General features: G+C 48.6%; 1 protein-coding gene across 1 annotated transcript in view; it reads left to right on the plus strand.

Annotated features, from left to right (window-relative positions):
- Positions 1 to 12,709, plus strand: part of LOC103281637 (FH2 domain-containing protein 1) — a 14,411-nt gene extending 1,702 nt beyond the window's left edge. The window contains exons 3-10 of the mRNA XM_062974351.1: positions 2,500 to 2,602; positions 5,013 to 5,098; positions 5,181 to 5,281; positions 5,386 to 5,456; positions 7,304 to 7,411; positions 9,145 to 9,215; positions 9,350 to 9,629; positions 11,789 to 12,709. Coding sequence (XP_062830421.1) covers positions 2,500 to 2,602; positions 5,013 to 5,098; positions 5,181 to 5,281; positions 5,386 to 5,456; positions 7,304 to 7,411; positions 9,145 to 9,215; positions 9,350 to 9,629; positions 11,789 to 12,535 — 1,567 coding nt within the window. The 3' untranslated portion in view covers positions 12,536 to 12,709. The remainder of the gene's footprint in view (positions 1 to 2,499; positions 2,603 to 5,012; positions 5,099 to 5,180; positions 5,282 to 5,385; positions 5,457 to 7,303; positions 7,412 to 9,144; positions 9,216 to 9,349; positions 9,630 to 11,788) is intronic.
- The last annotated feature ends 1,424 nt before the right edge of the window (positions 12,710 to 14,133 follow it).

Genomic DNA, 14,133 nt, shown 5'->3' on the forward strand with positions numbered 1-14,133 from the left:
GCCTCCCAACAGACAAGAGTTATTTTCCCCACCCAGGATCTTCCACAGATAAACGTAAGGAGCAACACTCTGAAAACAGAAGAATTCCAGACAGGAATCAATCAGGGGCAGCTAATGACTCTGAACAAAGGATTCTCCCCCCCCCCCCCCCAGTCCAGGAAGTGAAGCTGGGAAGGCCATTTAATGCTAATCAAAGCGATTAATTACAAAATTCACACTGGCCTCCCAACAGACAAGAGTTATTTTCCCCACCCAGGATCTTCCACAGATAAACGTAAGGAGCAACACTCTGAAAACAGAAGAATTCCAGACAGGAATCAATCAGGGGCAGCTAATGACTCTGAACAAAGGATTCTCCCCCCCCCCCCCCCCAGTCCAGGAAGTGAAGCTGGGAAGGCCATTTAATGCTAATCAAAGCGATTAATTACAAAATTCACACTGGCCTCCCAACAGACAAGAGTTATTTTCCCCACCCAGGATCTTCCACAGATAGACGTTAAGGAGCAACACTCTGAAAACAGAAGAATTCCAGACAGGAATCAATCAGGGGCAGCTAATGACTCTGAACAAAGGATTCTCCCCCCCCCCCCCCAGTCCAGGAAGTGAAGCTGGGAAGGCCATTTAATGCTAATCAAAGCGATTAATTACAAAATTCACACTGGCCTCCCAACAGACAAGAGTTATTTTCCCCACCCAGGATCTTCCACAGATAGACGTAAGGAGCAACACTCTGAAAACAGAAGAATTCCAGACAGGAATCAATCAGGGGCAGCTAATGACTCTGAACAAAGGATTCCCCCCCAGTCCAGGAAGTGAAGCTGGGAAGGCCATTTAATGCTTTTCTTCTCGTGTCAGAAGCAACTTGAGAAACTGCAAGTTGCTTCTGATATGTGAGAATTGGCCGTCTGCAAGGACGTTGCCCAGGGGACATTGTCCGGATGTTTTGATATTTTTACCATCCTTGAGCGAGGCTTCTCTCATGTCCCCGCATGGAGCTGGAGCTGATAGAGGGAGCTCATCCGCACTCTCCCCGGGTGGGATTCGAACCTGGCAGCCTTCAGGTCAGCAACCCAACTTTCAAGTCACGAGACTTTTATCCACTACGCCACCGGGGGCTCCATTTAATGCTAGTGGGACATTATGTCATGATTTGCAAAGGCGCTGTGCTGTATGTGTGTTAACTGGACATTGAAGTGCATGAAGCTCAGCCTGCAAAGACCTGGGAATTGATTTGGTACTGTTTCTGTTCTGCTGCTGCAGAACCAGTTTGGACAAGTTTTTCAGTGTTGGCTGAGTACTGCATTGTCACCTCCTGGTCGTGTGGCCGGCAGGATCCCTCAGAGTGTCTTTTCCTGCCAAAGCAGTACCTATTTATGTAATCACATTTGCATGTTTTCGAACGGCTAGGTTGGCAGGAGCTAGGGCTAACAGCAGGAGCTCACCCCGTCTTGCAGATTCGAACCACCAACCTTCAGACCAGCAATTCAACAGCACCAGGGTTTCACCCATTGTGCCGCTGCGGCTCTTTTCACACCCATGGTTCCATCCTATGGAATTGAGGGACACGAGTGGAGCTGGGTTGTGATGAAAGCAAGGAATGGGTGGCTGGAGAGGGATAGCGCTGCAGCAGGCTTCAGTATAGACCAGGCAAGGCAAGGAACCATCCCTGAAACAAGCCATTCCTGGCCCGGTAGAGTTTTTAGCAGAAGTTTTCCAGGGCAACCGTGGCTCTGTCAGGGCAGAAGGTCCAGTTCACCTTCGTTTAAGTTTTTGTACTGTTTTTATATTATGTTTTATCATGCTATTATTACTATTTTATTGTTTTACTATGTTAGTCTTGTATGTACTTTATTTTGTTCTATTGTAATTGTTTGGGTTTGGCCCCATGTTAGCCGCCCCGAGTCTCTTCGGGGAGATGGAGGCGAGATACAAAAATAAAGTTGTTGTTATTATTATTATTATTATTATCATCTCTAATATCTAGCTGACTGTCAAAAACATGCAAATATGAGTAGATGAATAGGTACCACTTTGGCGGGAAGGTAACAGCACTCCAATATTTATTTATTTATCAGTATTTATTTACAGCATTTATATTCCGCCCTTCCTTCTCACCCCAAAGGGGACTCAGGGCGGATCACAATGTGCCTATAGATGGCAAACATTCAATGGCATTAGACATATAGACAACCACATATAGACAGACACAGAGGCAATTTAACATTTTTCCAGCTTCCGGCTTCATGAGGGTATGCTTAATTCCAGCCACAGGGGCAACTGCCGCGTCATCATCCACTGTGACACCAAGTCCTTGATGGAGTACTTCCTCATTCTTCTGCATGCTGCTGGAAAGTTTTATGGTGTCCTAAATTGGTTAAATTAGCCTCCCCGCATAAAGTGGTACCTAAATTCCTACTTGACGGATGCAACTGTCTTTCGGCTGCATAGGTCAACAGCATCAACATCATCATCATCATTACTCCTCTCTTCTCCTTCCAGGCCCCCCACGGAGATGGTGGCAGCGCTGCAGGAGGGAGACGGTGCCTGCTTCGGGGCGGAGAGGTTGCTGGAGCTGAGCAAGATGCTGCCGGACCCCGAGGAGGTGAGTAGTTCGGGTTCCTTCCTTGCTATCTCACCTTAAGTCTCGCTCAGGGATGTGCAAACTTCAGCTCTCCAGGTGTTTTGGACTGCAACTCCCACCATTCCTCACAGCCTCAGGCCCCTTCCTTTTCCCCCTCAGCCGCTTAAGCGGCTGAGGGGGAAAAGGAAGGGGCCTGAGGCTGTGAGGAATGGTGGGAGTTGCAGTCCAAAACACCTGCCGGGCTGAAGTTTGCACATATCTGAAAAATATGCACCACGATAAAGGTTCAATGCATAGAACTCAATATGTATATTAGAGCATCATATACATATTTGGAAGCTTATCTCTGAAAAACTGAATTTATTGTCAACAAACTGAAGCTACGGCTAATTGACTGCATTTACAACCTGAGGAGTCCTATAGAACTGCTCCAAGACTACAGAGACTTTGATTTGTTTTGACTCCAAGCCAGGTTTGAGCCAATAGCTTTGTATACTGAAAGCTGCTCTGTGTAGCATTTAAATCTGGATGATTGCAGTCTATCAATCTTTATACTCTGTTGTCCTGCTCACTTCAAACAACCAGCATGAACGCAGATCAAAGACAGCTGCTATCAGAACCGATCTTTATTGAAGAACACACGACTTGGAAAAAGTCGAGAATGACATAATGTTTACATACAAGCAATTTTATCACCTTGGTTGCAACGTAACACCACACGTAAATATCATCACCAAATCCCACCCCCTGTCTCACATTTCTACTATTCCCACACAAACTACTCATTATAATTGTTTAGATTTTCAACCCCGAGTTCCCATGCTCTGCTGCCAGGTGCTTTCCTGAGGCATTCAGGATTGTTTATGTTATGGCTCCAAATCCAGGGCTTGCAAATTCAGCCCTGGGAATTGGTCCCATGACACTCTGTTACTACTCTGTAAGTTACGACTATGTGCCACTACAGCTGACTGAATTTGGTCATCAGTTGTATTATTATTTGTATTATTGTTAACATTATTATGTATATGATGCTCTAATATACATATTGTGTTCTATGCTTTGAACCTTTATTGGGGTGCATATTTTTCAGATATTGTTTAGAATACACAGCTCTTTTTTCGATAGAGTTACGAGTTGGGTCGATACAGGGAATGCTGTGGATGTAGCGTACCTGGATTTCAGTAAGGCCTTCGACAAAGTCCCCCACGACCTTCTGGCAAGGAAACTAGTAAAATGTGGGCTAGACAAAACTACGGTTAGGTGGATCTGGAATTGGCTAAGCGAACGAACCCAAAGGGTGATTCTCACCAATGCGTCGTCTTCATCATGGAAAGAAGTGACAAGTGGAGTGCCACAAGCAGGGCTCCGTCCTGGGCCCGGTTCTGTTCAGGATCTTGATTAAGGACTTAGACGAAGGGTCAGAAGGCACGATCATCAAGTTTGCAGACGACACAAAACTGGGAGGGAGAGCCAACACTCCAGAAGACAGGAGCAGAATCCAAAGGGATCTTGACAGATTAGAGAGATGGGCCGAAACTAACAAAATGAAGTTCAACAGGGACAAATGCAAGATACTTCGGCAGAAAAAATGGAAATCAAAGATACAGAATGGGGGATGCCTGGCTCGACAGCAGTACGTGTAAAAAAAAGATCTTGGAGTCCTTGTGGACAACAAGTTAAACATGAGCCAACAATGTGATGCGGCAGCTAAAAAAGCCAACGGGATTCTGGCCTCATCAAGAGGGGAATAGCGTCTAGATCCAGGGAAGTCCTGCTCCCCCTTATTCTATTCTGCCTTGGTCAGACCACTTTACCTGGAATCACACTGTGTCCAATTTTGGGCACCACAGTTGAAGGGAGATGTTGACAAGCTGGAAAGCGTCCAGAGGAGGGCGACTAAAATGATGAAGGGTCTGGAGAACAAGCCCTATGAGGAGCGGCTTAAAGAACTGGGCATGTTTAGCCTGCAGAAGAGAAGGCTGAGAGGAGACATGAGAGCCATGTACAAATACGTGAAGGGAAGTCCTAGGGAGGAGGGAGGGAGCTTGTTTTCTGCTGCCCTGCAGACTAGGACGCAGAACAAGGGCTTCAAACTACAGGAAAGGAAGGAGATTCCACCTGAACATCAGGAAGAACTTCCTCACCGTGAGAAGGGCTGTTCACCAGTGGAACTCTCTCCCCCGGGCTGTGGTGGAGGCTCCTTCTTTGGAGGCTTTTAAGCAGAGGCTGGATGGCCATCTGTCGGGGGTGCTTTGAATGCGATTTCCTGCTTCTTAGCAGGGGGTTGGACTGGATGGCCCATGTGGTCTCTTCCATCTCTACTATTCTATGATTCTATGATTCTATGATTCTGTGTTTAGTTATTATTATATATTGCCTGAAGTTTGCCCATGCCTGTGCTATATCCTGACCCCTGACACCTTCCATGCAGGTCAAGCGACTGCTGGCCTTCCAAGGTGACCACAACCGCCTCCTGGAGCCTGAGCTCTTTGCGCTGCTCCTGGTCCAGGTGCCCAGGTGAGTGACATGGGGGTTGAGAAGGGGGTCGCCTGGGATCCCACCCCAAAGAGACCCCTCCCCACCCTCTCTGTCCCCCCAGCTTCGCCCTCCGCCTGCAGATCCTGCTCCTCCGGGAAGAGTTCTTCCCGCAGCTCAGCAGCCTACGATCTGCCATCCAGACCCTCACGGACGCAGCAACGGGTAAGTAGGGGGCAGGAGAAGGCAGGGGTCCTCACGGGGCAGCTGGGAACAGTGGGGTTTCCCTTCAAAGTGGGCACTTCGATGCCTTTCTGCCCTCTCTTCAGAGATCCTGAACTGCGAGGAGCTCCACAGTGTCATCCGGCTGGTCCTGAGGGCAGGGAACTACATGAACCAGGTAAGGCCTGGCTGTCCTTCGAGGAGGGTGTTGTAGCTCAGCAGCAGTCACAACAACAACGAGAGGCTGATGGGTTCCCTAATGCCTGACTGGATTTGTGGGCTTTCCTGGGATTCCTTCTGATACAGGCGAAGAAAGTGAATCTGTCAGATAGAGATGCAGGCACAGGTACAGGGTCCGAGGATGTAATTGCTTTTCAACCTCAAAGCCAGACCCAGAAGTTGGCATTGTCAGAGTATTTACAGCGCAGCAGTAGTTGGATGGCAGCAGTGGAACACAGAACGAAGAGACACTCAGAGACGTTGGTAAAACTATTTACAAAGTTTTCCTGTCTGCAGCAATAAACACAAACAGACTTGCAGACGACAGACGAACACAGGACTGCTCTGCTGTCCAACAGAACTTGACTCGAACTCTAGGCAAACAGAACTCAACTGAATTGAACTGATGCAATCATTATGCACAAACACTTGTGTCTGGATACTCCCTAGTTCCAGCCACACATCAAGGTCATCATAGCTTCTTGGCAATTAGCTCTTTCCACACTATAGTACATTCTGGATGATGCAATCAGTTACAATACAAGCATGGCACAAATTGCATTTAAACACTATCAATACACAAATCCCACATTAACAGGAATCATCCTCTCTAGATGAATAAGAATACAAAACAAGAACATGAAAAACTTCCAGAAAGCTTGAATCCCAAAACCAAGACTTGAAACAGGAACTAGAGAACGGAGGCCTAGCAGTACAGTAGTCTCTCGCTTATCCAACACTCGCTTATCCAACATTCTGGATTATCCAACGCATTTTTGTAGTCAATGTTTTCAATATATCATGATATTTTGGTGCTAAATTCGTAAATACAGTAATTATACTTTTTCTGTCAAATTCGTTGTTAAACATGATGTTTTGGTGCTTAATTTGTAAAATCATGACCTAATTTGATGTTAAATAGGCTTTTCCTTAATGCCTCCGTATTATCCAACATATTCACTTATCCAACATTCTACCGGCCCGTTTATGTTGGATAAGTGAGACTTTACTGTACTTGAAAGCCACGTTGCCTGAACTGAAATCAGAGCGTCCGTTAGCTCCGAATAAACAGACATGAAAGCATGATGTTTGCCCTGAAATTTCTGCTTCCCATGAAGCTTCCGTGAAGACGAATTGATGAGAAACTCTCATGGGGAAGCACCTGATGATAAAGACCTCAGCAAGGAGGCACGTTTGGAGATTAGAGCAGATAGCCAGATTCGTAGATCAACACAGCTTTGTGGGAAGCAGAAATTTCAGTGCAGGCTTCATGCTTTCATATCTGTTTATTAGGAGCTAACGGACGCTCTGATTTCAGTTCAGGCAACGTGGCTTTCAAGTACTGCTAGGCCTGCGTTCTCTAGTTCCTGTTTCAGGTCTTGGATTTGGGATTCAAGCTTTCTTGAATTTTTTCATGTTCTTGTTTTGTATCCTTGTTCAAGTTTTGCTTATGGATTTCTTCTGCCTTTCTGTTTTGGACTTATCTTTGGACTGTCTTGCTTTTGGATTTACCAGAGATAATGGATCGCTGACTTTTTGGATTCTACACCTTATTTCCTTATCCCTGCTTTTTACTAGATATCTTTTGTGTAAACTGATTGCCTTTACTCTGGACTTCTATGTGATGCTATGGTCATAGGTGGCTTCAGGCCTGGAGTGTTACAGAGGGGGGGAAGATATTATTATTATTATTATTATTATTATTATTATTATTATTATTATTATATACAAGGAGATAGCGTGGGGAGGGGACGCTGTGGGCGGCAGACCCTTCCCCGGTTCCCCTTCCTCTTCCTCCTCTTGCAGGGGGGCTACGCAGGGTCTGCGCTGGGCTTCCGAGTGCCTTCCCTTCTCCGCCTGACGGACACCAAAGCCAACAGACCCGGCATGGACCTCCTCCACTTTGTGGCCCTGGTGAGTCTCTCTCATGAATACTTTTTAAACAAGGTTCTTTTTATTGCAATTTCAGTGTGAGAGGTATATCAGAACTTTTACAGAACAACATTGGACATACAGGCATACTGTTGTGGTTTAGTCTGATGATGAAGGGAGATGTGGGTCTATGCAGGCTGACCATGGAAATGTTGATGAGGGAAATGTTGAAGGCTCTGAATTATTAGAGAGGCCACAGACTAGCAGGGAAGCAGAAGCCAGTGATAAGAGTGACCTTTCACAGGATTCAGAACATCAACAGAGTTCAGAACATCAACAAGTCCCAGGTGTCTCTGGCAGCGAGTCAGAGGAGTCTTCCTTAGATAGAGATATAAGGTTAAGGTTAAAAGTTCATAGTCCCAGACGTTCTCTTAGGGTAGCTGGTAAACGTGTGGGAACTCAAGGACAAAGGAATGCTTTCTTAGCCTGTAAGCATGGTTAAATAAGGGAGAAACAGGGAAAGATTTCAGACTAAGCAACATTGGTTTTGGAAGCAGAGTTCCCGTCCTGTCTATGCTCTTGGAAAAGTATTCTTGCTTTTGTTCATGCCTGGATCCTGTATTTTGGATGGTGTTTTGAAGTTCATGCTGCCTTGTTTTCAGATTGATTTGTGACATTAGAGACTTTTAAACTGTATTCTACTCACTGCCTTTGCAAAGGCAGTCAGTAGAAGGTAATAATCCAATGCCGTGAAGAACACCTGTTAGGCCAGACTGCTTACTTGCAAATCTGCCAATGCACAAAACTTCTAAAATGCCAAAACTTCAAAAGAGAAAAAGAACTCCAAAACACACTCCTTCCCCTTCCCTTGAGATAAGGAGGACATCTTCCATCCTGAAACATCCTGGCTCCAACTCAGTCTCCTGGCAGATGTTGACTCTTCTTGATTGGTGTTGATTCTCAAGGAGCCTTGTGTTGACTTGCTTCTTAATCTTGTAAACATTTTCTTAACGTGAAAGAGGCATTGTCTCTGATTAATGTAAACACGTTGTTTCCCCACAAAAGTTCATCAAATCAGCAATTTCAACAGTTAATAATTTGTCACAATTCTGATCAATGTTGGCAGTTCAGCAACTTTTAATTACAGTTAGTTGTTTTCCAGACCTCATCTCCTTAGAAGGGTGTCTTCAAATTATTAGCTTTCATTCATTCATCTTTCATACAATTCCATTCAAACCATATATCTATGGTGTGAGGATTAAATTGAGACTTATCCAGAGCTCCGTCTCAAACTCCCCTCCGTGGGCGATCTAGCGATCAAACATCCACGAACATCCACACGTATCTGTCTGCCTAGCCCGGTGGTACTTAACTTTTATTGAAGTAATTACAGCTATTTACAAAGCACACAGCCGGAGAAGTTCATCCTCATGTCCGGCTAGATTGATGGCGACCGGCAAAGAACATTATCAGTAAAACTGTGTGCGGCCACATTCCATTCCCAGTGACAAATGTCTGGCTACGTAACGGAAGCTACACAATGTCTCTCTAGCAATGACTCTTACTCTATGCGTTTAACCATTGCTCTACTGGAATTGCACACACACTAGCTTTCACAATGAGTGAACATTTCATACCACACAAACCATTACTCCAACAAAATCGTATTTCATCATGACATGTCCGGGGCAGAGGAGGGGGCTTGATCATCAAAGTGTGAGGGGGGCATTGGGGGCACAGTTGGGGTCTCCCTGACCATCTGCTTCTCTCCACAGGAGGCTGAGAGGAAGGAGCCTGCTCTGCTGTGCTTCCCCACCAAGCTGCCACATGTGGGACCGGCCTCGCGGTGAGTGGGGAGGTGGTCCTGGCCCTCTGAGCCCTCCCTCAGGCCCTCTGACCTGGGGCTCTCCATTGCATGGCGGGTCCCTGAGGCAGTTGGGCTATCCCAGCCTCTCTCTTCCTCTCTCCACTTTGTTCCAGGATCGTGGAGGGCGAGGTGCTGGCGGAGCTGCGGGGCCTGGGGGTGCGCCTGCAGGGGGCCCGGGGGCATCTGGGGGGCCTGGGCTGGGAGGGGCGCCTGGGGCCCTTCCTGGAGGGGGCCGAGGCGGAGCTGAGGTCAGCCTGGGCCTCCTGGGAGGAGATGCACCGGGCACAGGCCGCCCTGGCCGACTTCCTCTGTGAGGAGCCGCTTGGCTTCAGCCTCCCCGACTCCTGCGCCGTCTTCCAGGCCTTCGCAGAGCGCTTCCTGGCAGCTGTCCAGGTGAGGGTCCGGGCCCTGAAGGGGAGGCGGGTGGTTGGGCCCTATCCCCCACCAGTCCTTCCCAGATGTGCAGGAGAACTGAATAATAATAATAATAATAATACCCTTTATTTATATTCTTCTCTATCTGCCCGGAGGAACTCAGAGCAGAATACAGAAACACATATAAAGCAAACATTCAATGCCTTTTACACAACGACATACAATACACAAACAGAGGTAAAGGCTTTCCTCTTTTCATCTCCGGCGTCTGGAGGCGATGCTCCACTTCCGGCCACTGGGAGGTGTGCTCGTTCCGTTTTCCATGCCTGATGTATTTCAGCCTGTGATAGCGTCCGAGGTCAATGGGGATGCTGGGGTTTCTAGGCCTGTGTCTGACGGCAATGGGGATAATGGTTTTCTTGACAGGCTTGTCTTCGAGCTTGAGGTTTCTTTCAAACAGAGTGTGGGTACTCAAGGTCAAATTCCTAAGAGAGGCCTTCAGCAGGTTTTCTCTTGAGAATCTGTCTTCTGAGGATGATTTGTCAGGTGCAGAGTTTAATGAGCTTGAAGATAGATGACAAGACTTTTGTAAACAAAGGGAGAGTTCACAGGTCTATTGAAGGTCAGCCCATCTCAGGGGAAAAAGGGAAAGTAAATCTTTATGTGGTGGGAAAGTGAAACGGAATGTGTTCTTTTCATTGCATGAGATAGGAAAGGCTTTATAAGAGACAAGGGAAAGCTTTTCATCTCAGTGTGGGCAATGTCGCTTTTTCATGCCAGTCTTCCTTCTAAGTGTATTTCTAGTTTCATGGTTCCCGTCTTGCCAAGTTCCTGTTCTAAGTATTGGGATTTTATGCTGCCTTGTTCTTGTGGATTTTGCCACTTTGTTCCTTGTGTTTATCTTTGTACCTTGAAATTCATGGACTAATGGTCATTTATTGAAGATACCTTTTTGGACTATACTGTTTGCATCATTTTTACTGCTTGGCTTTTATATATTTTTCAACAAACTGCTAGCTATTAATACTCAACTGGTGTGGTGTTTAAGGTCAGAGAGGGTACAACAATGCCTAGGAGTCTGTTATCCATAGATATCTCCAATCTGTTGCCAGCATGTTTTTGCATATCTGCATGGGCCGCCCTTTTACCTTCTTGCCAAGGCGGGACCTATTGATCTACTCGCACTGCATGCTTTCGAAGTGCTAGGTTGGCAGAAGCTAGGGCTGACAGACAGTAGCTCACCCCGACTTGTAGATATGAACTGCTAACCCTCCGGTCAACAGATTTCCTGCAACTAGAGGTTTAACCTTCTGCGCTACTGCTTGGTAGCTTCATCAGAGGAGGCAGTGCTGTGTGTGAGCTTACGATGGAAAACAAGAGAGTGAACACACAGGAGGCTCTGCTTGAGGTTCAAGAAGAGGGGGAAGCCTTGATGCGTCTTCTTCTCTTCACCAGTTCAGGCATGGGATCAGCAAGAGAGTCCAGCAGCCATTTGGGGCCGAGCTTTAGCACAGCAGGTTAATCACCAGGCTGCAATAAATCTTGCCAACCAGAAGGTTGAGAGTTCGAAGCCTGGGTCAGGGTGAGCTCCTGATCTTTCGCCCAGATTCTGCCTACCTAATGGTTCGAAAGCAACTGAGTGGTAAATAGGAACTGCATTAAAGCAGGGAGTTATTTAGGCTTGGCATTTTAATCAGAGAAAAAGGAGGAAATTTACAAACAAAGGAAGTTCTTCCTCAGGGAGATGGAGCGACAGCACCCTCGGTGGCCGGAACTGAGCACAGCCTCCAAAGATGCCGAAAGATGGGAAAGCTTATATATATGCTGTCGAAGGCTTTCATGGCCGGAATCACAGGGTGGTTGTGTGTTTTCCAGGCTATATGGCCATGTTCCAGAAGCATTCTCTCCTGACGTTTCACCCACATCTCTGGAAGGCATCCTCTCTCTGTTGTCTGTATTGTCGTTGTTATAATCACATATATATGTTCTGTGATCTGCCCTGAGTCACGTCAGGGTGAGAAGGGTGGAGTATCAATACTACTAGGAAGGAAGAAAGAAATTTGTTGAGGGGTGTCGCAGAAGTGCTGGAGAACCTCCCACCCCCACTCTGCTCCATTCCCTTGCCCCCCCCCCAATTGCCTTGAGCCCACCCCCTGCTTTCCTCCCTCCTTCTGCAGGAGAACCGTGCCCGGGAGGTGGCCTTGCGCCGGAGCCAGCAGCAGCGAGTGGGGAAGTCCAAGCGCCGCTCCATCGCCACCTGCTCCTCGCGGGACCCGGGCCTGGAGTCCGTGCAGCTGGATGCCCTCCTCCTCGGGGGTGCCCTCCACCCCAGGGACCGGCCGCGTGGGGGGGCCTCTCTGCAGGGGGGGCACTCCTTTGAAGGACTCTCGTTTGGGGAGGGGTCCCCCTCGCAGTCCCTCAACCGGCGACACACGCTTGCTTCCCTGCCCTCTCCGGCTGACCCCCAGAGACCCCTGACCCGGGTGGCGGAGGGACCTGGGACCCCCGTTGTGACCCCCACCAGGCAGGAAGGGGGCAAGCAAGCTCCCTCTTGCACCCCTCCGCCGGGGTCCCCGGGGGGTTTCCGCCTCTCTAGCCTCTTCTCCTCCGCTTCCAAGAAGCCTGCCTCTCCCCAGGACTCCCCCATAGACCCTGGGACCCCGGTTGTGGCCCCCACCAAGAAGAAAGGGAGCAAGCAGGCTAGGGAGGGGCTTGGGGAGGCCTCACTGAGGACCAGAGCTCCCTCCCGGTCTCCTCCTCTGCCCGGGTCTCTCGGGGGCTTCCGCCTCTCCAGCCTCTTCCCCTCCGCGTCCAGGAAGCCCACCTCCCCGCAGGACCCCCTCAACGACGTCTCGGCCCTGGTGGGCTTCTTCCGCCGCCGCCTCAGCCTCGGAGAGAAGCCCCGGCGCCCCCCGCAGAACTGAGGCCTCCCCGGGTGATTATGACTTTAGGGGCTCAGGCCTCCGTCCATCTCTTGTTGATGACCTCCCATGACCCCTCACCCGCACATTCTGGCATTTTGAGCCATTTTTAACTGCTTAATCTTGTTTTTAATAACTTTTGTGCAATTTATAATAAACTGTTCTGGAGACACTTCACTGGGTGGACACTGGGGTTTACCTGAGGGGGGGGGGGGAGGCAGAATGTGCGGGATGGGTGATACTGATTTTCTGGGCCAATCACAGTCTGGTTTCAGAACTGGTCACAGTACTGAGACGGCTTTGGTCACCTTGGTGGATGACCTCCGCAGGGAGCTGGACAGGCGGAGTGTGACCCTGCTGGTTCTCTTGGACATCTCAGCAGCTTTCAATACCATTGACCATGGTCTCCTTCTGGGACGGTTCTCTGGGATGGGCCTTGGGGGTTCTGCTCTGCAGTGGCTCCAGTCCTTCCTGGAGGGCCATTCCCAGTTGGCGAAGCTGGGGGACACCTGCTCGGACCCCTGGCCATTGACCTGTGGGGTCCCGCAAGGTTCTATTCTGTCCCCCATGCTTTTTAACATCTACATGAAACTGCTGGGAGAGGTCATCCGGAGTTTTGGAGTGTGGTGCCATCTCTACACAGATGACACCCAACTCTACTACTCTTTTCCACCAAACTCCAAGGAAGCCCCTCAGGTACTGGACCAGTGCTTGGCAGCTGTGATGGGCTGGATGAGGGTGAACAAGCTGAAACTTAATCCCAACAAGACAGAGGTCCTCCAGGTCAGTCGTATGTCCGATCGGGGCACAGGGTGGCAACCTGTGCTTGGCGGGGTCGCACTCCCCCTGAAGGCGCAGGTCTGCAGCCTGGGGGTCTGTCATCGTGGGGTCAGGGTGTGTGCCGGGTGGGTTTCTTCAAAAACACCATCGATCATCTGCACACCAGCACCCTGATGAATTGGTGAAACGGCTGCCTCACCAATTCCTCTGTTCAAATGTCAGACTCAAACACATCCGTAGTCTGAAGTCCAAACATTCATTTCAATATCTATAATACATATTTACAAATGCCATCGCTCTGAGCTGGCATTCTTCTATTGCCTCTTTGCTCAGCAAGCACAGCTCAACACACAGAGAGATAAGAAAACACATTCCTCAGTCCGAAGGAAGTTCCCGACCTCCAAAGCCAGAAACCATGCCTGATAGGTCAACAGCAGTCACAACAGGCTGTCAGTCAACCTAGCCTGCTGTTAACTGTTTCATTGCTGAAACACACACTCTTGCAAAACAGCAGAAACACTTGATTTACATTTCATACACATACAACCATAAACCAACAGGGTCCTCCTGGACTCAACGCTGACACTTGAGGCCCAGGTGTCGGCTGTGGCCGGGAGGGCCTTTGCACAACTAAAACTTGTGCGCCAGCTGCAACCGTACCTCGAGAAGTCTGATCTGACCAGGTTGGTCCATGCCTTAGTTACCTCTAGATTGGATTATTGCAATGCGCTCTACGTGGGGCTTGTGTTTGAAGACGGCCCGGAAACTGCAACTAGTCCAGCGTTCGGCAGCCAGGCTTCTAACTGGAGCGAATTACAGGG

Source organism: Anolis carolinensis, chromosome 3, assembly GCF_035594765.1.
Source record: "Anolis carolinensis isolate JA03-04 chromosome 3, rAnoCar3.1.pri, whole genome shotgun sequence".
Classification (NCBI taxonomy): domain Eukaryota; kingdom Metazoa; phylum Chordata; class Lepidosauria; order Squamata; family Dactyloidae; genus Anolis; species Anolis carolinensis.